General features: G+C 33.7%; 1 protein-coding gene across 2 annotated transcripts in view; it reads left to right on the top strand.

Annotated features, from left to right (window-relative positions):
• Nucleotides 1-27,386, top strand: part of PGAP1 (post-GPI attachment to proteins inositol deacylase 1) — a 114,665-nt gene that overhangs the window by 57,233 nt on the left and 30,046 nt on the right. For both annotated transcript variants that reach the window (XM_007494555.3, XM_016433755.2), the window contains exons 15-23: nucleotides 1,122-1,195; nucleotides 1,296-1,347; nucleotides 1,864-1,930; nucleotides 2,636-2,744; nucleotides 3,766-3,804; nucleotides 12,486-12,579; nucleotides 14,284-14,374; nucleotides 22,531-22,728; nucleotides 24,041-24,176. In XM_007494555.3, the coding sequence (XP_007494617.1) occupies nucleotides 1,122-1,195; nucleotides 1,296-1,347; nucleotides 1,864-1,930; nucleotides 2,636-2,744; nucleotides 3,766-3,804; nucleotides 12,486-12,579; nucleotides 14,284-14,374; nucleotides 22,531-22,728; nucleotides 24,041-24,176 (860 nt within the window). The remainder of the gene's footprint in view (nucleotides 1-1,121; nucleotides 1,196-1,295; nucleotides 1,348-1,863; nucleotides 1,931-2,635; nucleotides 2,745-3,765; nucleotides 3,805-12,485; nucleotides 12,580-14,283; nucleotides 14,375-22,530; nucleotides 22,729-24,040; nucleotides 24,177-27,386) is intronic.

Raw genomic sequence — 27,386 nt, 5'->3', positions numbered from 1 at the left:
GATAAACATTGCATTTTTTAAACTGAGTCAATATGCCTCCTGCAGAGATCCTGCTGTGCAGTTAGTCCCCTATTTCTAGTTTTCTATGATACCATTATTATAAAAGGCAAAGAAACAGAACTTTTTATTTGAAAGAGCTCTGATTGCTATTCCAGACTTTACCACTTATACAGAGAAGTACACACCTATCTGTCAGTTGTTTTGCCAGTGGCCAAGGACTTCTATGGCCTTTAAGAGATTTCACTTCTCTGAGTTTGTTTCATTAGATATAAAAATGAGAGACTCCTTCCAACACCAAATCCAATAATCCTTTCTTGTTTTAACTTTTCTGAGGTGTTTTTTTTTTTAACCTTTACCTAGTCCTAGAATGATACTAAATTCCAAAGCAGAAGTGTTAAGGACTAGGTCGTTGGGGTTAAGTGACTTACCTAGGGTCACACAACTAAAAAGCATCTGAGGTCTGATTTGAATCCAGGACTGGCTCTATCCTGAGCCACCTAGTTGTGCCATGATATTTTCTTATAAACCCAAACTTTACCTATTAAGACTAGTTTGGGGAAAAGGGTTATCTAAATTATAGATTATGCTGAATGTAATGGTGTAATAGTTTTATTATATTCAACTATAATAGTAACAGGAACTAATCAGGCGTTGTCTGATAAAGGTACTACTTTAATAAAAAGAAAAAAATTAATTTGAATACAAAGGATCAACTCAAACAGTGTTGGCTTCCACTTGCTTGGCAGGTCTTTATATGTAAATGAATACTTTAAAAGTTTTCTCTCTATTAGGTTATCATTCCCTTTGCTATATTATTTCTATATCTTTTATGAAGTAGGCACTTAATACATATTTCTTGAATGATTTATTTACTTTTTAGTAAGTTTCTTTTTTAGAAAATTTTTAATTATAAACAATAGCTAAACATACATTAATACTAAAACAAACATTAACTTATTGATAACTAAATTAGGTTCCTGTTCTCTCATTAGTAACTTGTATCTTTCTTAACTGTTTTTTAAAAATAAATTTTTTCATAATTGTATTCTCTTATTTTTCAAAGTCTTTGATTCTTTGTTAATCATTCTAATTTAAAAACTGTATTTTAATTAATTCACCAGGGTTAACTTCAAGACAGATCCAATTAAATTCAAATGGCTTATTCTACACTATACCACTCCTGAACTTTGGACAGGTAACAATTCTAGGGAAAGAAAAAAGAAAGACTTTGTATTTTCTATTTGAGGTATATAAGTAAATGAATATATTAATAATAAATTTTTAATTGTGCTTAGATATACCAAGCTTTCAAAATCGATATAAAGAGCAAATGCACATCAACCAAAGGTAATTAATCATATTTCCCCTAACATAAGCAGGTAAATAAGAATAATCCTTATTTAAATTTGCTTGATTTTATTTTTTTTCTAAAAATGCTAGTTTTATGTATTTCTTTAAATAGAATTGAAAAACATGTAGTGAGCATTTAAACCCTCCTGGGTTTAGACATCACTTCTTTTGTTTCAGAGATTAGGTAAAATTATAATTTATTAGACTTTATGATTGCTAAATTTTAACTAGTTGACAGCTTTTCAGTCCTTTAGTACTATTGAGTTAAATCAGTAAGTATTTATTATTGTATTCAAGAATGATAATCATCATTATAAAGAATATCTATAATCTTTCATTAGAACTTATAAACCTTGATGCTAAAAATAATAATTGTAATAATCATTAAAGGACTCTTGACTGAGTAGGAATTATAAGTCTTTCATATATCTTATTTAGGTGTGATTTTGAACTATAGTAAATTATTTTAATCTTGGTATTATGCTAACAAAATTTTCCTTATTTATATTACAGTAGAAAAAGATAATGTTTTTAGACTCCATATACCTTGGTCCCATGAAGACATAATGACTACTTCAAGGTAAGTCTGTGAACAAATTTATCTTAGAATTAGTGTTTTTCAGGGAGCTGATGTGCATCCCTTGGTTTACTTCCAAAAAATCATAGGTATAAACCATGAAGCATATCTTATTAGGTAGTTTGTTTTCTCTTATATTGTGCTTCATGTTTAATATTGACAAATATGTTATGGTTAACCTGATTTTGGGAACTAACTACCACTGATAGGAGAAGAACTTTTATTGGTATATTCTTAACATCTAGCACAGAGCTTGGCAATATAGTAGTTTTTTAAGAATTGCTTGTTGAATGAATAGATGAATGAGAGTGTGTTATAATTTTAAAAATACATAAATATGGACAAGTGCTAGACCTGGATAATAAGTTTTGTTGTTTTTGTGAAAAGGGCTTCTCTAAACCTTGGTTTCCTCATCTGCAAAATCAGGGAAAATATCTATAGTGACTATCTCATAAGATTGTCATGAAGATAAAAATGAGGTAGTCTATTAAAGTTCTTTGTAATTTTTGAAATGATATAGAACTATCAACAATTACTCTTATTTCCAAACAATCCAACGAAAAATCCATCTTTCATAATAGTTTCCTACTTGGATATCACCATCAGCTCCACCACACTTATAATCATTATACTTCTTTTACTGGAGATGCCCATTGCCCTTACCATTTATTTTGTATTGAAGAATGAGTAATTTACTTTTCATTTCAGAGCCCCAACTTCTACAGAAATTCCTTTAAGACTTCATGTTGCTCAACCAGAAAACGATAGCCATGTAGCTGTGTTACATATGTTTACATCATCAGATTGTCGCTATGAGGTAAGCAAAAAGTATTCTTAATTCTTCCTTACATGTAAGGGGAATTTATTTTTGTAATATTTGATGTAGTTTCAAAATATCTTCAAATAACTGTCTGAAGCAGTAGTGACAAACTCAAACAGAAACAGATCCCTTTCAAGCTTCATATTGATTTAGAAAACCACAAATTAACATTATGTTGTATTTTTATTTATTTTGCTTACAAATTCCCAGTTTCATTTTAATCTGATTTTTATATACTTGGGAGACTTGGTGCCTAGAGTCCCTTTGTACCTGCCTCTCTGACCTAAAGCTCAAACTATAAATCGGCTTAATCTAAGGTAATTATTAATAGAGGCTAATTTCCATGTCAGCTATAGAGTGCTTAATTTTTTGGTCATAGCAAGTTTTGAAAACAATTTACTAAGTAATAGAAGGTCCATAAATTGCATCACTGGAGGAATTACAAATTCCTCCACACCAGAGAAATTATAAATCACTATAATATTAAAGCACCATATAAATCAGATTTCAAATTCTCATTTTCAAAGAATTCAAGTGCAAAAAAAATGAATAACTAGAACCAGATTTTTCATGGTATATATTCATCTCTATAAGTTATATAAGAGTTGCCAGAAGGTTACAGAGGTTGAATTTTCTGACCATGATCAGAAGTGTTGGCAGAAGGATTTGAATTCAGGTCTTCCTGACTAATAATAGCACTCAAGCCATTTTGCCACACTATTCTTTGCCCCTCAAATAACCCACATATACAGGTACATCTACTTGCACATGTAAGTTCCTTTTAATCTCTAATCTTTTAGACTGATAATAACTCTCCAAGGTCTTCAAGTGCTTTTAGGGTTTTCTTTAGCCATAACCATTATGTATGCCCACCTGTTATGAGTATTCTGAAGCTGTTTGTAGGTATAAGTTTAATAGCTTTGTTTGGTTTACTGTCAGGCAAGAGAGTTTTCCATAATAGTTTCTTCACTGTATAAAAATAATATTGATATGCTTTTGAAATATGTTTTTTAATTAGGTAACAGTTAGGACTTCGTTTTTACAAATTCTTGGACAGGTAAGAAATGTTCTTATTTACATTTTTCTGGTGAGTTATATTTGTATAAGTTAATTTATAACTTTGGTATAAATGAGAAGTGATTTATGATTCCTAAAATGAATTCATAAATCCTTTTGCTTTATCAGGTATTTAATGTCAGCTACTATAAAGATGTTTATATGTTTAGTTTTCATAAAATTAAACATTTTAGAGTAACTTTTTATATATTGCAAATTTTGGATAACGAAAGAGATGAAGAATTTTATTCTTTGTAAATTCATTGAACCATCTTGAATTTACTTGTGCTATCCTTAGAGGATTCCTAGACTAGCATCTTTTCTTACAGAGACAGTTTAACTAATAGCAACATTGCAAACATCACTCACTAAAAATAAATTTAGCATTAATACAATAAGGAAACAAGTGATAATCATGTCTAATAAGACATTTTTATTTTCCTCAACCTTGTTACTTATTTTCCATTGTTTTGTTCCTTTTTAACTTGTACTTAGAAATCTAGATATATTAAAATATTTAAAAATTTTAGATATAATGTCTGCAATTCAGAGTGCAAAATTGCATGAAAACTATGATTAAATTTGCCCAAGTGTGATTTATCAAAGACCTAATATTTCCTTTTAGCTTTTCTGTTTGGTTTAAATGTTCAAATTAAATATTGCCATCCCATTTGCCATACATGATATCTAGAGGAACACTTAGTGAAATAACTGATGTCATTTCTTGTCCTAGAAGAGATCATTGACAGACTGGGCTATATCATAATCTGAATCTGTATGTTCAAAATGATAGAAAAGTCATTGTGATATATCAGAAATGCCTTAGTAATGAATGTCTTGGGAAACTGAGAATTAAAATGTACCTTTTTATGTATGGGGCTACGGGGAGAACATTTTAATTCATACTTCTAAGTTTGAGAAACAGATGCATTGATCATCATAAAAAGGTTATGAATTGTCAAGGGAACAATTTTTTGATGTTCATAATTGAAATTCATTGATGCAATCAACATTGTTCATATCTTTAGATAGTACCAGGTTTTGTTAGGATAGAGGTAGAAAGCATTACATAATTATCATTATTGTTCTTGGGGAAAAAACCAATACTAAGTTGTTTAACCAAATCTAAACAGAGGTAACACTTAAAAGAAGAATAACAGACGTAATACTTAAAGAAGAATAACAGAGGTAATGCTTAAAAGAAGAATATAGGTTCATTTTGATCAGAGAAAACTCCCTGGAAAAGTTGCATTTCTTGGTCTTAATGAATCATAAAGGCACTCAATGTACATAAAACAACATGTATAACATGAAAACAGGACCAGACAGAATAGCAAGTAATATAAGAGTAACTAGAGTGGGAAAAGAATTTGAACTTGAGAGAAGGTAAGAGAAGCCAAGTAGAATAGGTTAAAGGATGAGATTTTAGTTGGTTAACTTTGCTATGAAGGACTCTAAGGAGCTAATAGAAAATTTGGGGGATCTATAGGAGTCTTGTATGTGTAGGAGAAAATGTTTTCCATTATGGTAGGATGTTTTACTGGAGAAGAGACTGCTTTTCAGAAAGGCAAATTATAATAACTGCCTGAATGAAGTAGAGATAGTGTAACATGAGGGTTATTTATTTCTAGAGAAAAGATTTTTCCTGATTAGCATGTATGTGTTTTGGAGTGTGAGAAAGTTAATTTTAATTGAGAACAATTATTAATATATTCATGGGTGGACACCTGAGAAGGAGAATTGAAAACTGAGGGAAAATGGGTGAAGGGGAAAGAGAGAGAAGGAATATAACAAAGGAAGAAAGACTCAGAGACAAAGAGTTGAACAATATATGGGCTCCATAGTGCATGCTCCTCTTGATGGTGTTATAGAGAGAGAAAGATCTGCAGTGTTCTCAAACTCTGCCAATATTTTGCAACTGACATTAGTATGTAGTTTTTTTCTGCTTTTTCTCTTCCTGATTTTATTGTCAAGATTATGTTCATCTTATAAAAGGAGTTTGTTGTGATGTTTTGTTTCTGTTTTTGAGAAACATTTATATAGAAAAGAAGTTATTTGTTCTTTTTTATAATAAATATTTGTATTGTACTTTAAGATTTGTAAAGGGCTTTACATATAATTCTCAATTAATGTTCACTACCCTATGAGGCATTTTATTATCATTTTATAGATGAGGAAACTGAGGCAGAGAAATGTTGAGTGACTTACCAAGAGTCTCAAGTCTAATATATATATGAGGCAGGATTCAAGCTCTGGTCTTCCTAATTCTAATTTAAGCTCTATCCACTCTGCCACTTAACTTTTTCATTTATTCTTTATGTACTTCATAGAATTCACTTACAAGTTTATCTTGACTTGGCTTGGTTTGGGAGATGGAGGGTTGGATTCTTGACTTCCTGAGATTTAAACTTTCGGAAATTAGGTTGATTGCATTATTTTCTATTTTGTCAATCCAGATATCATAAATTTTCATTCATTTTTATTCAGGAGTTTGGAGGAGTGATATATATTTGAGAATAGTAGTTTCTGACCATTTTGTTATAGGGCCAAAGTATGACAGACCATATTTGTCTCAAGTGCTATGCTGAAACAGTAAGACATCCTGAGGAAGGAACAGCAACAGCTATCAGGGGAATCAAAATACTATTACCATGTTAACCACCACTTCCCCTTTGTGATTGTTGTATTTCAGCCATGTCTATTTGGGTTTTCTTGGCAAAGATTCTAGAGTAATTTGCATGGCTATGAATGTTTTTGTACCATATTTTTCTTTATTATCTCTTTGGGGTACAAACCTAGTAGTGGTATTGCTGGATCAAAGGGTATGCATTCTTTCAAAGCCCTTTGTGCATAATTCCAAATTGCCTTCCAGAATGGCTGGATTAATTCACAACTCCACCAGCAATGCATTAGTGTCCCTATTTTGCCACAACCCCTCCAACATTTATTATTTTCCTTTACTGTCATATTGGCCAATCTCCTAGGTGTGAATTGGTACCTCAGAGTTACTTTGATTTACATTTCTTTAATTATGAGAAATTTAGAACACTTATTTTTCATATGCTTATTTATAGTTTTGATTTATTTATCTGAAAACTGCCTATTCATGTCCCTTGACCACTTGTCAATTGGGGAATGGCTTGATTTTGTGTACAATTGACTTAGCTCCTTATAAATGTGAGAAATTAGACCTTTGTCAGAGGTTTTTGTGATAAATTTTTTTCCAGTTTGTTGCTTCCTATATGTTCTTCAATGACATTTTAAAAATTCTTTATACCTATACTTTGTCCATTGATTCTAGTACTTCTGGCCAATATTCTCATTGATTTTAAAAAAGAATATTTATATTTTTAATATCACTAGATTTTTCTGGGAGGTTCTTAATTCTTAGTTACTTTTTCAAAAACTTTTTCAAGTCAGTTTTTAAAAAATTAGGGTTTGCTCAATTGGACCCATGAACTTCACCTTGCTTAAGAATGAAGGAGTCTGGTTGAATTGCTGCTGAGGACAAACTCTGAAAAGTAGTGTCATATCGGTTGCAAATGAGGATAGCCTGCTAATTGCCTCTTTGTAATCACTGCCACCAGTACAAAAAGTACAAGGCAGAAAATATACAACTAGCGGGACCCATTAGAGTGGCCCTCACCTTTTTTCTCTTTTTTCCTTCTTTGTTACTCATTTATATCAATGCATTTTCTTGTTTTGAAGAGGTGAAGGAGATCTGCCTAGACACTACCTCAGTCATTTCACTAGACATCTGAACACTTTTATAATGAATGCATTATTCTTATTTGGGAGTGCTTGCCAACTTTTACTCTAGTAGGAACAAGTGAATAAGGTATTCCTGGGTTTAAACAGAATGAAAGGCTAGATATTATTGATGGATACTGCTGCATTCATAGATAAAATAAAGTTGTTGATTGAAAAGCTTAGTTACCTTAGAGTTTTTAAATTGTCATATGTATATGTTACTCACAAAGCATAAGTTGATGCAGGAAGAACAAAATAACTTATTTTCTCAAGAGTTTTACCCTAATTTTGTACCTACAAAGAAAGATTATTTCAGAACCATAGCCATTTCAAGAATAGCAAAGATAGTCTGTTATTAGATAGGTGCAGAGCTGATACTGACCAAGGCATAGCATTGCCTTGTAATATGTCAGCTATATGTGGTATCTCATATTTGTTGATTCAACTTTTGAGGCGGGTATCATTCAGAATATGAAATATTATTAACAAAGAGATTTTATAAGAAAGTTGATTTTATTATGTATTTACTAATAACAGTTTCACAAAATTAAGGCTAGAATGTTTAATGTTGATATGTATAGGATTATGTTTAAAGAATAGAGTTTTGGAGGAAATGAAGGATTATATTATGTTTTCAGAAACATGATGATAATGATTTTGTATGCATTTGTCTTTATGAAAATGCAATAGCACAAATTCTTGAAATGGTGATAAAAACTTTTATATCATATAATAAACTTTATTGAATAAAAAGTACATAAAAAGATTCAAGTGTCAGGGAATCTGTATTTTGAAGGTGTAAAGATTAAAATTTAGGGGAGACGGGGAGACTGAGGCATCTGAGGCAGGTAGAAATTAGTTTCTCTCTGCAAGGAGTATTATATTTTTTAGAGGTTTATTAAAGGCTAAAGATTAAGGAACATACAAGTAAGAAACATGTGCCTAGGCCAGAGGCCTAGACAAAATAACCTCACATCACGCAAGAGACGAGCCTGCTCCAAACGGAAGTCCAAAAAGAGCCAAGAGCCCTCAAAAGCCTTTGAATCAACTTAAATACCTTCTCGATCTCGGCCCAGGTGAGATTACAAGGCATTCTGGGGAAGTGGAGCAAAGGCTCATGGGAATTGTAGTCCTGTATTCGAGTCTATTTTTTACATTCCCCCTTTGATCGTTTGCAAAAAATTAATTTTTTTCCAAAGGATCATGAAAACATAATCAATTTAAAGATTACAATAATTGAGGATAAGAGAAAGAAAAGAATAAAACCAATAATTACTGGACACATTGACAGAAAGCCAGTTAGGGGGCAGTCCCCTTTGGCATGAAAGTATGCATGCAAATAAATGTTCATTAACCACACCCAAAGTTCATTTTGTGCAGTTCGTGGTCTGGAGGCTTCTTCATAATGGCTTCTCCAACAGTTCAGTTTCTGAATTCAGGGAAGTAGCATCTTCTTTACCTAAAATTCTTCTCAAAAGGAATTTAAACTTTGCAATTTAAATAATGATATTTTTTTTTACATTCCCCCCATTAAGAGGGTGATATTAAAAAAAAAGGATCACTTAGGGATGCATGGCTGAGGTATGAGGTATATGAATCAATTGGCAAGAGATATTAAAAAGACATCAGAAAATCCAAAAGAAAAGAAAAATTTCTGGATGAAAATATAGACTATCAAAGTCTTATGTGTAAAAATTCCAAGTAGAAGAAAAATAAATCTATAACAGGTCCTTCAATCAGGGCCCAATCAAAATGATCTAAGTAATGATGCATTTACCCAGTCAGTGCCAGGACTACAGAAAGGTACCACACTATGAGAGGCAGAAAAGAAAGGGACCAGATTATAGAAGTCAAGTAGGAGCCAAGGTTTTGGGGATACTCATCTGTGAGTATCTTCAGAGTGAGTGTAGATACAAGGAAAGCCTATGTCTTAACACATGTTAAACATAGTAACCTCGAGTCTTCACACTAGGTTCAAGACCTTTGTATTGGCCTAGAAGTGCATCAATCCATCCTAGATTGGCCTTTCTTTGGCCCTATGAAATGGCTCTTGTGTGTATCTCTTGTCCTGGAATCAGACAGAATCATTAAGCAAAGTCCCATAATTTATTTAAATAATTAGTGGCATCATTTTTATAGTCACAAGCTTTTTAGGGCATGCATTAGCAAATGTATCTTAAACTTGTAGCACTGAAAATCAAAAGGTTAAAGAAAATCTTAATACTGGTGACATGTGCTTCAAATATAAAAAGGAGAGAAAAAATAATAAAAAAACTGAAAAAGTATATTGCACATGCAAGAAAAATATAATAATAAAAGAGCTTTAAAAAAATTCAAAAATATAGCTTATAATCATTGACACTCTGTGTCAGTTAAGAAAAATAAAATACAAGGCTTTCTCACCAAAAAATGAGATCCGTTTCCTCTTTGTATCTGGCCATGATCACTGTGAGTAGAAGGCAAATGAATTGAACAAGGTTAACAATTTTTCATTTTTAAAAATACAGTAGTACAAATATGTATATATCAAAATCCCCCAAATTCTCAATAGCCCAATTAATTACAATAGCAAACAAACACACTTTCATATTTCACATAAGTTGCTGTGTGACATTTTTAAAACCTATGAATTGATGGACATTTGTCACAATTTTTACAAACATAGCAATCCTTCAACCTTGGTATTTAAACATATTTTTTAAAACAAAGTAAAACTCATCTTGGGTTTAGAACATAATCAAGAAATCTATATATCATTCTGGTAGAAGTAAAATAGTGAGCTGAAGAGCATAAATAAAGGGGTGCTCCTTTTTCTTGGAGGCTTATAGGGATACAAATGCCCTGAGATTAACTGCCCAACTTCCATTCACATGTGGGAAGGTTGGGGGTTATAAAATACATTTCACTTCAGCTACTGTAATGGGCCTTACCTCGTGGTAGGAGCAGGCAAAAATAACCAGATTGTTAAAAAAAAATTCCAAAAATCATATTTAAAAAACCCTTAAAATCAAATCATTTGAGGTATTTAGCACATTAAATTTTCCAAAGGTTATTAATACAATTATAACCAGTTCTGAAGTCCATCTATCCTCAGCAAAATAAAAAAAAAAAGCTGTTTTTTCATATATGGGCTTATTCACAACAATATTTGTTCAACAGTTATAGGGGAAAAACAACAGAATTTCAAAACTCAGTACATTCAAAATAAATTCAATCAACCTTCAGTTCACAGAATAATATTGAATCCAGTAATATATGAACTTAAAATCACAAAGTTAAACCTTAAACAAAACAATGAAATAGAATACAGAGATTTTTTTTTATAAACCATTGGAGTCTGAAATGCCTTAGAATATAGCCTTTAGTCTCTTCAAAGTTCCTTGGGTTTTTTTTTTTTTTGGTTTGTTTGTTTGTTTTTAATTATCCATTTAAATGTCTATTGTCCGAAGGTAGAGTAGTAAAGGCTAGGCTATGGGGTTCAAGGGATCCGTCCAGGGCCCCATAGCTGGGAAGCATGGGAGGCCAGATTTTAACTAGAGACCTCCTGTCTCTGGGCCTGGCTTCCAGTTCTCTGGGCCTGGCTTCCAGTTCGCTGGGCCACCCATTTTCCTCCCCAAAGTTAAAGTTGAATCTTTGGGCTGAGTCTGCTCCCTGACAGGCAGGCAAAATCAATGAAATTGCCAGAAGAGTCAAAAATGCTTTTAAACAGCCCATTGCTTTTTAGGTTTCTGTTTGAAAAGTCTGTTTCTTCTCTCTAGTCTTTTCTCTCTTTCCCCTCTCTGATCATCCTGTGGCCAATACCCCCAGCCACGTGGAGGCTTAGCCTAAGGGAAAATTGCCCTTTCTCCTTTCCCTCTCTTCTCTCCCCTCCACCCACGTGGCCAATACTGTTACCAGCTGGTCGCAATGAGTCCTGAGCGATCTGCTCCAAGGATCTGGGTGATGAGCCGGCTGGGTCGGAGGCCAGATGGGTGAGAGACAGACCGCCGGGGTGGGTCGGGCCGGGAGCTAGAGCACAGCTCAGGCACCAGGTGAGAGGCCAGGAGCAGAAGCAGGAGCCGGAGAGGGCTGCAGGCAGGAGCTGATCAAGATGGTTTTCTAAAGAGCATCTCGGAGAACTTTGGCTTTAAAAAAAATTCTCTAGGCTAAAAAAATTTTGAGAAGTTCTCATCCAATCTAGTGGTCGCCATCTGTAAAGATTAAAATTTAGGGGAGACGGGGAGACTGAGGCATCTGAGGCAGGTAGAAATTAGTTTCTCTCTGCAAGGAGTATTATATTTTTTAGAGGTTTATTAAAGGCTAAAGATTAAGGAACATACAAGTAAGAAACATGTGCCTAGGCCAGAGGCCTAGACAAAATAACCTCACATCACGCAAGAGACGAGCCTGCTCCAAACGGAAGTCCAAAAAGAGCCAAGAGCCCTCAAAAGCCTTTGAATCAACTTAAATACCTTCTCGATCTCGGCCCAGGTGAGATTACAAGGCATTCTGGGGAAGTGGAGCAAAGGCTCATGGGGATTGTAGTCCTGTATTCGAGTCTATTTTTTACAAAGGTAAAGAAGTCCTTGCAAAAAATACATATATCTGTCAAAGATAATGCATTCTTTTATATGAGAAGCAGAAATACCAGAAGCAATCAGGATAGACTTAGCAGATGGAGTGACTTAATTTAGATCTTTGAAAATAGGTTTGAAACTCATTCTAACCAAACTGTGGATTAGTTCACTCAAATTATTGGTGAAATTCAAATAAGACATTATTAGCAAATGTTGTATAACATTTATTGTGTCTAGAGCCATAGTTTTCTTTGATGTACATGATTATATATGTATACATATGTAAAAGTAATGAAACATAACTTTATTGCACATGAAAGTACATTTTCATTGTTAATTTGCATAATTAGAAATATTTTATGATTTATGTTTTTAGGTAATTCGATTCCATGGTGGAGCTCTTCCAGCTTATGTCATGTCTAGTATCCTCCTTACTTATGGAGGACAGTTACAATCCCTTATTTCAACAGGTAAGAATGTCTATGAATTTTTTTTATTCTTTTGGTTATGAGACTTGCAATAAAGTAGTTATAAGTTATTTCAGTGATATTTTAAATTCTAAGGAATAAAGGAACTTTAAAAATTAGCCATATAGTAGCCAATGATTTTTCTACCTTTCTTCCCTATTTCTATTAGCTATTTTTTAAACAGTTAATGCATTCTAGAAGAATGTTTAGAGAGCAGCTGGGTAGCTCAGTGAATTGAGAGCCAAGTCTAGAGATGGGAGTTCCTGGGCTCAAATCTGGCCTCAGACATTTCCCTGGGCAAGTCATTTAACTCCCATTGCTTAGCCCTTACCACTTGGAGCCAACACATAGTATTGATTCTAAGGCAGAAAAGGGTTTGAAAAAGAAGAAGAATGTTTAGATATTTTCTCCAGATTCTTTAGCCATCAGTTCTGCTGTGAGAGTCAGCATGGTAGAGTGATGGATTTTCAGTCAAAGGACTAGGATTTGTATCCTGGCTTTGCGTGAGAGTTTGGACAAATCAGTCGAAATCTGTGGTCATAACTCCCCTCATCTGTAATATAAGGAGAGTGAACTGAGATGACCTCTGAGATCACCTCTAGTTCATCATCTCTTTACTTTTCATCCTAGGTCCCAAAGTTGGGCAAATAAAATGTATATAGAGTAAAATGTAAATAATATTAAATCCCAGTAAATAAATTCCTGGATATCACCATTATAACTATTGTCTTAAGTCCTGCTAATGATTCTCTAAACTATTTTACTGCCACAAAAATTATTTTTGCTTTGTGTATTTTTGTTCAGCTGAACACATTTGCCTTTCTTCCTGCAAGGAAAATATGCTGCTAGTGATTGGGGATGGGGAGAAGAAAACTGAAATTGAAGTCAATGCATCTGGGTGTAAATTGTGGCTCTGCTCTGACTGGCCACAGAGTATGACCTTGAGCAAATCAATAACCTCTTTTGATCTATTTCCTTACCTGTGAAGTAAGAGGGTTAGACTAGATGACCTCTAAAGTTCTTTCCATTCCTTATTAAGCTTTAAGCAATTTGATGATAAACTTTTTATCTCTCTCATTGTCTAAAATAGGTCAAGATTTGATACCCAGATATTAATTATTTATTGATTTGTTTTTTGTATCATGCTATTCAAGAACTCCTGGATCAATAGATATGGGGAAAACACTCTAGAATGTTTGGCCAATTTGTAGGATGATCAATTTAGACACTGATGTTAGAGGTCATCTTGTCCAGCCATCCTGTTTAGTCCCAGATTGCCTCTTTTAAAATCTGTTCTTAGTGATAACAAACATGGCACTCTTCTTGGCATTAAAAGACCTGGGTTCAAATCCTGTGTCAGCTAAGTGACAATGGTCAAATCATTTAGACTAGGATCTTTGGTTGACGCATCTTAAAATTGGGAATAATTATACTTAAATTTCTTTCATTAGTTTTTTGTTAGGAGCAAATATGTGCTTTGTAAATTATAAAGTGCTAATAAATGTCAACTATTATTATCATTATTTTGTTAATTCAGAAGACTGAATGGACCAAACTGCCTCTGTAATCTATAAAAAGTTTCTTATCAATATTAGTCTGGCAATTATAGACTTAGACTCTCTAAAACTAAAAACTGTGTGTTTAGTGCCAATTCTCTTAAATAATGCATACTTAATTAAAATTAATTCTATCTAAATTTTCTCCCAGGCCATTGTTTAGATTATACTATTATGTTGGATAGAGAAGCCAAACCATACAAAGTTGATCCTTTCGTAATTATTATGAAATTCATGTTGGGGTAAGTTACATTTTTCACATAGTTTAATTTTACTTAATAAATTAAACAGTTCACCATTTGGTACTTAGAAGTTCCCTATGTTATTTCCCTTTCTTTGTAAATTTTCTAAAAATAATTTCTGCTAATTCATGATCAGCTTAAAATATCAGACTTTTTCTTTGATTCTTATTATGTCTGCCAATATTTATAATTGTCTTTTAGACTATGCAATAAGAAACTAGACAAATTCTGTTTATTGTAGCTCAGTTTTTTAAAATGAGGTTTATTAATGTCTTTTGTCACAGACATTTCTGGAAATTATCCATCTCCACTTCTAATTTGAACCTTCCCTTTTAACAAAGAAGTTCAGCAGAAATACCTGCTAAAATGACCATTCCGACATGGCTACATTCTTCCCTCCTCATTGCTGTTTTTCCCTGAAGGACAGGCTTCTATTTTATTATCTGTTCTCCAAGAACATCCTGGTTTTTTTACTTACTTGTTTATGCATCCTATTAATGACCTTTGTATTGACATTGTCTGGATTATTGAATATTGCAGTTTTGCTTCCTTTTATTTTCCTCTGATGTTACTCTTGAGTTCCTTTTATTTTTCAGTTCTTGACACACAATACTATTCCATTATATTCATACAACCACAGTTTTGCCTGTACCATTCATCAGTTGATGATGTAGTTTCTTTTTTGTTTCCAGTTCTTTGCTAACAGAGTACTATAATGACTATTTTAGACCTTTGTTTCTTTGGTTGATTAGTATAGCTTTATTTAGTAATAAGAAGATGAAGAGCAAACTCTTGTATGGTACTTACTATGTGCTCGGCATTCTTCTAAACACTTTACAATTATTATCTCATTTAATCCTCACAATAACCTTGGAGGTAAGTTCTATTATTATCCTCATTTGACAGATGAGGAAACTGAAGCAAACAGAGGTTAATTAACTTGCCCAGGGTCACACAGCTAGTAAGTGTCTGAGGCAGAATTTGAACTCAGTTTCCCTGACTTTAGGCCCAAGGTTCTTATTCACTGCACCACCTAGCTGCACCTATGCAGAAAGTAGCAGAGGTTGCTTGATGCCTTTTGGATCATCTTCTATTTTTCAGCTCAGCTTACATCAGTCTAAATCTCTTCTGAGATAACTTGAGTTTATGTTGGATATTGTATAGTAATGGATTTGGAGTCAAATAGCTCTCTTTCTGTGATCCTGATACAGAATAGAATCCCAGATTTTGGCCAATCCCTCAATCACCAGGGATAGCCCCCTCATCATTTCTTTGTCTCTTTCCTAACCTACTTAATTCCAGAAACACCTAAGGAAGAGGTTGAGCCATTGGTCCTTTCCCCAACTGTTCTTCACCCACCATTATGAGAATATTATCAAGGAGAAATAAAGTTCAAAACCCTAGAAAAGGGTAGTCACTTTCCCCTCTCTGATCCTACCTTGACTACCCCCAAAATCTGGGATATTAGAAACTAAATTTCATTAGTCCTTTGCTGAAGAAAAGCTATGAAGCCTAATCCTGGGCAAATACAAGAATTATATTGATATCATTCTGCCAATTTTTCTCACATTAATATGATTTGAATTTGTAAAATGGATTAAAAATGATATATAATATTGTCTAATTTGTCTGTTTACTGATGTGCCCTAGTGCATATGGCCTTATCTTAGGACTGTTGGTCCCAGTCTAACCTGATAATCATTACACTTACTCTTAGTAGTCATCTCCAATATCTTTGCACATTTCTTCTACCAGAGGGTCACTTGGCTGTTTGGGGAGCTTCTATGCACAGCTAGGTTTGCCTAGGGGCCCTGGCATTACTGTAATTAAACAGCATGTACTATAGAAGCCAGAGAAGGATAGAACTGAGTAAAGAAAGAGAATCTGAATAGGGAAGATGCAACTCTAGGAATAGTTTCCCATATCTAATTCATAAAAGACTTTTAGAATGGATGATAAAAGGGAAATGTAGATTTAAGGGAGTAGATATGATAAGAAATTTAGAAAAGGAGCCATATTAGAGGTTAAAGCCATCTTGTTCAAAGTGAAAATGATTTGTTACAAACAGAAACAGGGAAATGATTAGACCTAATGAATATTGTTCTCTAGACTTTTATTAATGGAAATGAGAATAAGTAGAGAAATTAAAAGCATGAGCTCATCCCAGTATACCATTATAAAATAATGGGATTTGCGGAAAAGATAGACTATGGTTTTGTAAGGGAGGAAAAAGGTTAATTTTAAAAGTGTTAGACTGGATTATTTAAAAGTGTGGTCACCAGGAATTTAATTTATTCCAAAGAGATTTATTTACAATTTACAAAATGTAGAAAGAGTAAAGTAAGAAAATCAGAGAGAGGATAAGGTAAGATATCTAAGTCTCCCTCAAGAGGTAAGTCTCTCCTGAGGTTAGTTTTCTCAGAAAATCCAGCAGTTAAGTCAGCTTTTCACTTACCACGTGTCAGTTCAAAGGAAGAGATTTTAGAACAGCCTCACCAGGAACAGGGTCTTATGTCTAGTCTACACTCCAAAAAATGAAGAATTGTCTCCAGTCTTCTCTTCCAAAGAATGAAGAACTCTCTATCACAGGAAGTGACAGCTCCTTTTAAAGATGCTTCTTTTGCATCATGTCCTGTGTCTTCCCCTAATTTTACATCTACCAATCACAGAGGACTGCCCATTGGCAGTTAGTTTAATTCTGATTCGTCACCCACTATTGCACACGTGGGCCACAGACATCCCACTTAATGATTAAGTGGGATGTTTACACTTTTGGTGATTAGATATAAAAATGGGCAGATCTCCATACTCAACTTTTAAGTGGGGTATTTACACTTTTGGGAATTAAATCTAAAAATAGGCAGGGGTTACAATTTTAATCTTCATAATTGGGGAGAGTTAATTTTAATCTTCACAGTTTCATGGATATAGGATCAATCAAAATGTAGCTACTTTTCATAGACTCATAGTATCTCAGAGTAGAAAGGGATTAACCTTAGAAGTCAGATCCTTTCTATAGCCCATGCAATAAGTGGTCATCTAACATCCACTTGATCAAAGGCTTTACTTCCAAAGGCAGCCCATTCTAGTCAGCCAGTAAGTAAACATCTATTAAGCCCTTGTTATGTGCTACACAGTGAACTTAGCTCTGGGAATATAAAGAAAGGCAAAAGGCATCCCCTGCTCTTAAGAAGCCTATAGTCTAATGAAGGAGACAATACACATGCTTCCTAAAGAAGGGAGAATTTTAACTAAGACTTAATGGAAGCCAGGGAGAGCAGGCCTCAAAGATGAAAATGGAGAACATTCCATGCATGAGAGACAGTCAGTGAAAATGCCCAGAATCTGGAAATGGTGTGGCTTAGATGAGTGAGAATCACCAAGGAGGCTATTTTCATTGGGGAGAGTAATGGTGTAAGACAATTAGAAAAGTTTTTGGGATAGCTCATGCAAAAAAAAAATCATGTCTTTGATTCTTAGTCACTGAGAGCAGCACCATGGGGAGAGAAATGAAAAAATAAAAAGTGTGATCACCTCTGAATTCACAGATATTTTTGGGAGAAATGACTTGACAACACTAATAAAATATCCTCTAGTAGAATTAGATGATGTTTTCATATGTTAGACATGGTTTTTAAAAGTTAAGTTTAAAATGTATGCTTGAATACTTCAGTGGATCTGCAATCTTATCAACATGGTTGCTCCATCCCCTTCCTCTCAGCAGGAAAGATCCCAATTTATTCATATCTCATCTTTCATGACTCTAATCCATGTCCTTCATAAGGAGCCCATGAGACATGTCCTTCATAAGGAGCCCTCTGAGTGAGGGTAGTAGGTCTCTTCATAATGAGAGGTTACCACTATAACAAACAGCTATTTATCTATTATCTCTCAGTATTGCAGTGTATTTGGTTTGCCTCCTTTTCTAACCAAACATTTCACTAAAAATCTTTCATGTCTCTTTTCCTATATTGCTCCTCATTGGTAATATATTATAGTCTACTCAAACCTATACTTCTCCATTGCCAGTTGGATGACTTGCAATTTTAATTTATTGAAGACTTACAACCTTAAAGTGTCTAGCTATAATAATTGTGGTTGTGGTTATTTCACAATTTTTATCCATAAAGTATCACCAAAAAGACTGTTGATATTTAAAAATGAACATTTTTTTCCCGAAGTAGTGAGTCATTAAAAGTACTACATTTTCCCCACATGTAGTCCATCCCACTCTCCTCATATTAATCTTCTGTCCATCTTAATCGTCTTGTCAAACTAAATGTTTGTACTGATAGACTAGTTCTATTGGCTGCCCTTCCAACTTTATTTTATGATCTGAATAATAGACATTTTTCACTTGCTTGATTTTCTTATGCATATAGTTAGGGTGAACTTTTTTTGAGTGATTTTGGATCTCATGTAAGAGGTTCCATAGTATTCCAGGGTTTGTGGTGCTAATTAGCACTGCAGGTATTCACAAAAGTGAATGAAACATTCCCTGTCACAAAGAAGCTTTTATTCTCATAGGGAAGACAACATGTATATATACACATACAAATATATACAGACTATATAGAAAATAAGTGGAAGTTAGTTCCAGGAGTGAGGACACTACCAACCAGAGATAACAGAAATTCATCTAAGTAGACACATAGACTGAGTTTTGAAGGAAACAAGAAATTCCAAAGGACAGAAGTGAGGAGAGAGGTCAGGGTACATTGTATAGTATACAAGGAAGGCAGTATGCATTGTAGTTCGAAAGGACAGTCAGTACAATATGAGGAAGACAAAGTAAAGCATCATGTGTGAGGAACAGCAAATAATCCATTGAAGCTGTACCATAAAGTGTATGAAAGGAAATAATATTTAAAGAAAGAGGAAGAAGGCTATGAAGCCCTTTGAGTCTCAGGCAGAAATTTTTATTATTTAATCTTAGAGGTAATAGGGAGCCATTGGGAGTTTTAGTATGGGATTGAAATAATTGAATCTGTACTTTAAGACAGTTACTTTTACTGACTTTGTAGAGGCTAGATTGGATTAAGGAGAGACTTGAAGCAAAGACATACAGAAATGTAATGCTGTTGGAATCATTTACATGAGCAGTGATGCAGACATTAACTAGAATGGTAGGTATGGGAATAGAGCAAATAGTATAAAAAAAAGAGATTCTATGGAGGTAGAAATGACAATATTTACCATTTGGTTATGTGGGAGGTAGAGGAGTTGAAGATGACATAAAGGTTACAAAGGTGGTAGTACCCTTGACAGAAATATTCAGAGGTGATTGGGGGGGTTATTAATTTTTTTGGACCTGTTAAATTTGAGATGCCAGTGGATCATCCAGTAGGAGCTGCCCAATAGCTAGTTGGTGATATATACGTAGATCTCAAGAGAAAGACCAAGGCAAGATATATAAATCTGGGAGTTATTTGCATGTCTGTGGAACCCATAAGAGCTGAGGTCTTCATTTGAAAAAATATGTAGAGAAAAGGAAAAGTGGACTCAAGACAGATCAACCACAGTTTGGGAGCCTGATATGAATGAGAAAGACAACTGAAACTGACACAGTTGTCAGCTATATTGAAAGACAGGAAACAATAATGTAAATTCAGAGGGGAGATATCATCTAAAAGGGAAACGGTTCTTTATTGTCAGATTCTCTGAGAAGGTAGAAACCAATAGATTGGGTAATTAGGAAATTATTCAGAACTTTGGAAAGAGCAAGTCCAGTTGCATGATGAAGATGGAAGCTAGATTACAGAGAATTTGAGAAGCAAATGAGAGGAGAAGTAAGGATATTAAGTATAGATGACTTTTTCTGTGGACGTTCGTTTGGGAAAGGAGATTTTAAAAAGCAGGATGATAGCTAACAGGTGTGGTGGTATCTAGTAAAGGTTTTCTTTAAAGATGGAGAAGACTTAGGTTTGTAGGCAGCCAATGAGAAACCAATATAGAGGGAAGGAATGTAAATTAAAAATAAGAAGGGGTAATAGATGGGGACAGTGCTAACAACGAAGGAAGGAAAAGTATCATGAGTCCTTATAGAAGTATTAGTCCTGGCAAGGAAGCACTAATTTCTTTATCAGAATGGAGTGAAAGAAGAAATATTAGAGGACAATGACAAGAGGTTGTGAGATGAGGAAGGATTGTGTGAGATGAGAAAGAACTTGTGGCAAATGGCCTCTCATTTCTCCATAAACAATGAGATCAAGTCCTCAGTCATGGAGTTGTACTCAAGAACCTACAAAGGAAACTTGAGAGGGATTTGGAAAAGCCACTGTGGTAAATGGTATAGAGAATTAAAGATTTTCTTGTTGCAATGAGAGCCCAGTTGAGGTCTATTTAGACTCTGCAATGGATATCTTTTATGACAGTGCCAGAGTATGTTCTTTTCTGACCTAAGTGTAGGCAAGTTTTCTGGAAGAAAAAGGGGGGGGAGGGAGGCTTATATCCTCCTTACATTTGCCTTTAAACACACAAATGGAATGCTGGGTAAGAGAGTCCTGGGAAGCAAATTCTATCCACACGATCCCCCCCTGTGATTCCATTGGGAGATGAGCACATTGGAATCTCCCACATTTGTATGCCTAGTCTCCCCAGTGAATCATTACACATAACCTGCTTATATCTCTAAAGATCTCTTACTAGAGGTGCATACAATATTGCACTTTTTAGGGGGAAATTACAATAATTTAGGGATAAAAGGAAATGAAAGAGAGCAAAACCAATTGTAGCTAGGTGCATTGACAAAAAGCCAATTGGGGGCAATGCCCTTTGGCATAAGAGTTTATATTCAAAATAAATGCATTCAACCTCCCACAGTTCAATACACTACATCCCAAAATTCATTCTGGATCTTTTGATGGAGTGTGTGGTTTCTGCAGTCATCTTCATGGCACCTTCTTGAAATAGTTCACTTTCTCGATTTGAGGAGCTAACAAGTTTCTTATCCTAAAAATTTCTCCAAAAGATTTTAAATCTTACATTAGGATAATTTATACACCCAGAATAATGCATTGCATATAGTAGGTGCTTGAAATGTACTTGTTATTTTGTTGAACTAAATTCTCTTAAGAAATGAAACATTCATGTTAAAAATGCATGTATTTCACAAGAACAACTGCTTGATCACATGGTTCAATGGGGATATGATTGGGGATGAGGACTCTAAATGATCACCCTAGTGCAAATACTAATAATATGGAAATAGGTCTTGATCAATGACACTTTTAAAACCCAATGGAATTGCTTGTTGGCTATGGGCGTCGCTGGGGGGGAGAACATGTTCATGCAACTATGGAAAAAATATTCTAAATTAAATAAATCAATTTTTAAAAATGCATGTATTTAAATACCTAAACAAATGATTTTATTTTTTGCTTTTAGTATATGTAGCACTCTCATTTTATTATAATTTGAGAAGCAAATGAGAGGAGAGGTAAGGACATCAAGTATAGATGACTTTTTCTGTGGACTTTGGTTGGAGAAAGGAGATTTTAAAAAGCAGGATGATAGCTAACAGGTGTGGTAGTATCTAGTAAAGATTTTCTTTAAAGAGTTGACTTCATTTTTTAATCTGTCTTCATGAAATTAAAATATAGATGTCACATACCCATTTAAATATTTTCTTTGATAAATGTTATTAATAGACACCACTACCTCCTAAAAAGAGGCTTTTAACATGAATTTTTAAAATTTTTATAGTTTTATCTATGAATTTTTTCTTTTGTAATTTTACGTATTATTTTATTCTTTTAAAAATATATTCACTAGATTGCCAGAGAGGAGTAGGACACCAAAGAGGTGAAGAACTCTTGCCTAAACAGTTATCAAAATTTATTCCCACCTGTGTAATTCATCACAAGTTTTGTTTTGCCTTCATCAAAAATGTATATGTAGAATGATAGAAACTGGTTCTTTGATTAAGTTTGAACTATTAAACTTTTAATTTTAAAAATAGAACTGCTCCAAATGAATATGAAGGTTGAGTTCTATAAACCTATTAAGACAGTAGTTTCAGAAATAATTACTTAATATGCATGGGTCATTCTAAAGTTAAATTATATATATATATATGTTCATATATATGTACACAAAAATATATGCCTATCTGACTAGAAGTATAGTATTTTAATTGTCTTTTCTTTTCTCTACAGATATAACTGGTTTAAGCAAATTTGGGATAATTTCTTCTTACCAGAATTAGATGCCATTTTTCTGAATACCCAAAGTATGTGTTTTCCACTTGTATCATTGATTCTCTTTCTATTTGGAACCAGTATTGCATACTGGGGTGGCATACTCTCATCTTTATCTGTGAGGCTTCTTTCTTCACTGTGGCTAACTTTCAACAGGTAAAAAAAACCCAAGACATTTCATAACCTAAAAGTTGTATTTTTAAAAGAGAACATTAAAGATTAGTTTGAATATTTCCCTGGACATTAATTAATTTCCATAGTTAATTTACAAATTAATGATTCCATTTTTATCATCAAAGCTAGTCTTTATTTCAAGGTATTTATATTTGTTTAATAGTGCTTATTAAAATGTTTGAATATGTTTGAATTTGACTATCCTGCATTTCTCTCTGTGGGTGATCCAGTCCTAGGACAGTATTTTTGTGTTCTCATGCCATTTCAAGTCATAGTATTGTGGTTCCCAACTAGTAAATGAAGATCTACTTATGGACTTTGAAATGATTTTCTGGTGTCATTTTCTCTTATCACCCCAATCTGACATCATTTGCTAGGCTAGAGTAAATGTCACAGTAGAATCCTTTTGTCATTACCACATTTAGATATCATACTTTCAGTATCATTCCCTGATAATAGAGTTCATTAAAAAATAATTGTCTCCAGTTTTCCTACAAGGTTTCAGGAAAATGAAAAATGACTCCTTATAAAAAGTTTGGGATCTTAGGGTCTAAGGTCTAACTTAAACTAACATGATTACTTTTTACAAAAGGCATATAAATAAAACTACGAGGTCCTTGCTAATTGTCTTCCCTTATTTTAGAAATCCTCTACTTTAGTCTTTCTTAGCCATAATATGTGTAAATAAAATAGATAATATGTTTAACTTTGGTTTCTACACCTGCTTGTAATGTAAAACTCTGATAATACCTCTTGTATTAATTAGAAATGCCTTAAAATCTTAAAATAGTTGAATTTTAAGATTTCAACAATTAACATCAGAATAGTTGTAGATACATCGTATTTTCTTTAATTTGCCTTCACCAAAAGGCATAGACCAGTAGGACTACATTGTTTCTTGTATATGGCCATACTAACTGCCTACAATTTTATTTCAGTTATAAAACATTTTTTCTCCCTCTTACTTTCTTCCCACTACAGGAGGGGCAGGGAGAAATATAAAGTTCTTATAGCAAATAATCATTGTTAAGCAAAAAAAAAATTCTTTTTTGGATGCGTCCAGAAATAAATGTGTCTAATTCTGCAAGTTAGATTGTCACCTCTCTATCAGGACATAGATAGCATCCTTAATCATAATTCATCTAAGATCATGGTGGGTCATTGCACTGATCAGCATTCTTAAGACTTTCAAAATAGTTCATTGTTACAATATTGATGTTATGGTATAAATTGTTCTCCTGGTTCTTAGCTGCTTTTTAAAGAGTTTTAAAAGGCTATATTCTTGTTATTTTAGACCTTCTGAAATCCCTAAAGACCCCAGGTTGATAACAACAAGATTATCATTTCTGATAATTCTTCTGCTATTAATTGGTTGGACAACTTGTGGAGCACTTGCAATACTTCTCATCTATCTTTACTATGTGTTTAAGGTATCAACTTAAAGTCTTTTCACCTCAATGCCAAAATGTGCTCATCACTATATTAAACAGCATTTCATATAAACCCATCAAAAAGATCATTTCATATCATTTCATAAATTAAAACATGGGTTTATAATTTAATTTGCTGGACAGTTTGAAATATTTTTGTTGTTAATGTATCCATATATGTGTATGTTGGCATGATATCAATTTAAGATGGGAATCTGGATCTGCAAATAATTAAACATAGTAGGATTTTATAGTTGAAAGCTACAAAGGGGAAGAGAAAGGGAATAAGCATTTATTAAGAGCCTACTGTGTGCCAGGCAGTGTGCTATGTACTTTACAACTAATACCTTATTTGATAAAAGGAAGTAGGTTAAAATCCACCTTCAATTATGTGGATAGGGACTGGATTCTCTATGCCATTTGCTACAGAAAGAGAAGCATGCTTTGAGATGATATGATAGTGGTTGATATATACTTAGAATAGATTGATGACAAATCAAATAATGGAAAAAAAACTACTTAAAGCACAAAACTATCCAGTTACAGAATATTAAGGAGGTTACTAACCAAGAACTGTTACCAGGGCATTCTAGCTTTCAAGTTTAAATACAGAATTGAGGAAGTGGGCCAAAAATAAGGCAATACTAGCACAAAAAGACAGTGAGAACTACCTTTTGTGTGGAGGCAGGGAAACCAATATTTTTTTTTCTTTTATTAATATGTTTTGCTTAATATGTATTGAATATTATTAAACAAAGGCTTTTTTGCCCTCCTAGTGATTTCAAATATAGGTATTACCCACAGTAGCAAATTAGTGCAAATAGTTTGCTGTGGAAATTAACCTAGTTTTTTGATGGATTTGCGATCTCATCAATGGGGATGTTCCCTCCTTAGGATGCCATTCTCACAACCATGTTTTCTCCTCACTTTTGTGCATGCCCTCTCATAAATCCCCCAGGAGTGGCTACCCAACCTGATTAGAGTCTTCCTCTAGATCCCTTGAATTTGTGTAATTTGAAAATGACTCCCACCTCAGTAAAAAATTGATTATTATCTTCCATAACATAATGAGTTTTTTCTTCTCATAGAAATTCCTTGTTTCTCTCACTGATAAATCAACATATCAAATATACTGTCAGGTCAACAACCTTATAGAACAAGATCTAAACTGTATTAATTTTTTTTAAATGAGAGATGTATAATTAAGGCAAATTAATTGATGCCTATTTTAACAACCTATTTACACTGAAAAGTAAGGTAGCCACAGATTGCTACCATTTTCTCAGGACGGCTAATTCTTGAAATCAGTTACCACATTCAGGAAACTAAAAGACCTCTAACTGCCTGAACAGAGACAAATATTAACTATCTTTGCCAAATGCTGACAAATATCAACTCATTTGTAAGATAAGACAAGGAAACTGATGGAGGATTATGACCAGTGCTGCAATATAAAACGTTTCTGTTTTAACAAGATGTTGATAAGGAACACAACTAAGGCAGATCATCACAGCAACATTTAGGGATGAAACTTGAAAGACAACAAACAATCAGAATAGCAAAATACCTGTGAAGATTTCTGTAACAACCATTCTCTTTCAATGATTGTGACATACTATAGTATCATAGGTGCACATGAGGAAGGAGAGCTGGCCCAAAAGAAAGCAAAGGCAAGGAAGCTGAAATAGAAAGAAATATATACAGAGGAGGTCCATACTGAAGGTAACACATTTTGCAGGGAGGCAATTACATCTCAAGGTTCGTCAAAGAAGAGCAATGCTCAGTGCTTCCCCCCCCCCCCAAAAGCATGATATTACTACTTTTTCCAGAAAAGGCAATTGGGAAAAACTATGCTTACTCTCCCTTCTTTATAAGATATTAATGATGAGATTTATATGCACTGATAAAGAATAAAATAAGTAGAACCAGGAGAACAGTATAAAAAATAAATACTAGAAGGTAAATGAAAACAACTAAGACAATAGAACTGATTAGAAGTGATTGGTCTTAATCCCAGAGAACAGGTGATACAATATAAACCTCTCAGAGGCAGAGGACTGTGGCTATGGAGTGTTGTCTGTTCAGTTCTACAGGAGTTGTTTTGTAAGCTTTCTTTAAAAACATTTATTTATTATTAGGGAAAGTTAATTTAAGAAAGTAGAGTACATTGAGAAATGACAAGTTAAAAAAAAACAAGACGATCAATAAAACATTTTAATAGAATAATTTCCATATGCATTGAGGGCAACTTTTATAGGCATGTACATTCCTTCAAATTTGAGAGACAATATTCTGCAGTTAGAACATTGACTCAGAAGTATAGAGAATCTGATGCGTTCTTGATCATGAAAAAGCATTTGTAAGAACAAATACTACTTCCTTCAGCAGGTTATCATTCAGTTAGAATTATGAAGAATTATGAGAAATAGCATGAAAGATATAGAGATGTGTGATCAGAAAACAAAGGACTTGTCATGTAGGAACATTGGCATCTCAAGATCTAGACAAAGTCCTTCAGTACTTCAGATACACTCTTTTTCTTTGAAGAGTTATGAGAGGATGTTGACAAAAATTGAAGAAGATGAGAAACTATAGGTGAGTTGTAATCTGCCCTATGGAAGTGCTGACTGGTGACAATAAAATCATAGGTCTATCAAAGGAGCATTATGGAAGTTTTTTATGTTTAAAAAAGTTAAAGGACAGTGACAAGGTAGGATGATGATTTTGTTGACAATAAGAAAGCAACTTATGATGAGGTTGTTTTAGCCTTTGCTATAATAGCATTTCTTAAGGCCTTGAAAACTATATAGTAGCGTGACATATTCTTTACTTTTCTGATAGTTGGAAAATAAGCTATCAGGAACTTATACAAAAAACTGAATCCCAAGAATATTCCTAAAGTTAGAATAAACCAATCTGGGATCTGTGAACTCATGTTTTTTGTTTTTAATATTTTAATACCTTTTTCAGCCTAATTAGTTTCCTTTGTAATCTTGCATATTTTATTTTATGCAATTAAAAATATTAGTCTGTGGAGAGTTCCATATTCTTTCCTAGGTAGCCAAAGGGACATGTGACATAAAAAAAGGTTAAAGGGCATCTGAGTGGCTCAGTAGATTAAGAACCAGGCCTGAAGACAGAAGATCCTAGGTTCAAATCTGGCCTCAGACACTTTCCAGCTGTGGGCAAGTGTTAAGGGTAAAATTAGGG

This window comes from Monodelphis domestica, chromosome 4 (assembly GCF_027887165.1).
Source record: "Monodelphis domestica isolate mMonDom1 chromosome 4, mMonDom1.pri, whole genome shotgun sequence".
In the NCBI taxonomy this organism is placed as follows: Eukaryota; Metazoa; Chordata; class Mammalia; order Didelphimorphia; family Didelphidae; genus Monodelphis; species Monodelphis domestica.
Note: the sequence above shows the minus strand (reverse complement) of the source record. Positions and strands in the feature narration are given on the sequence as shown.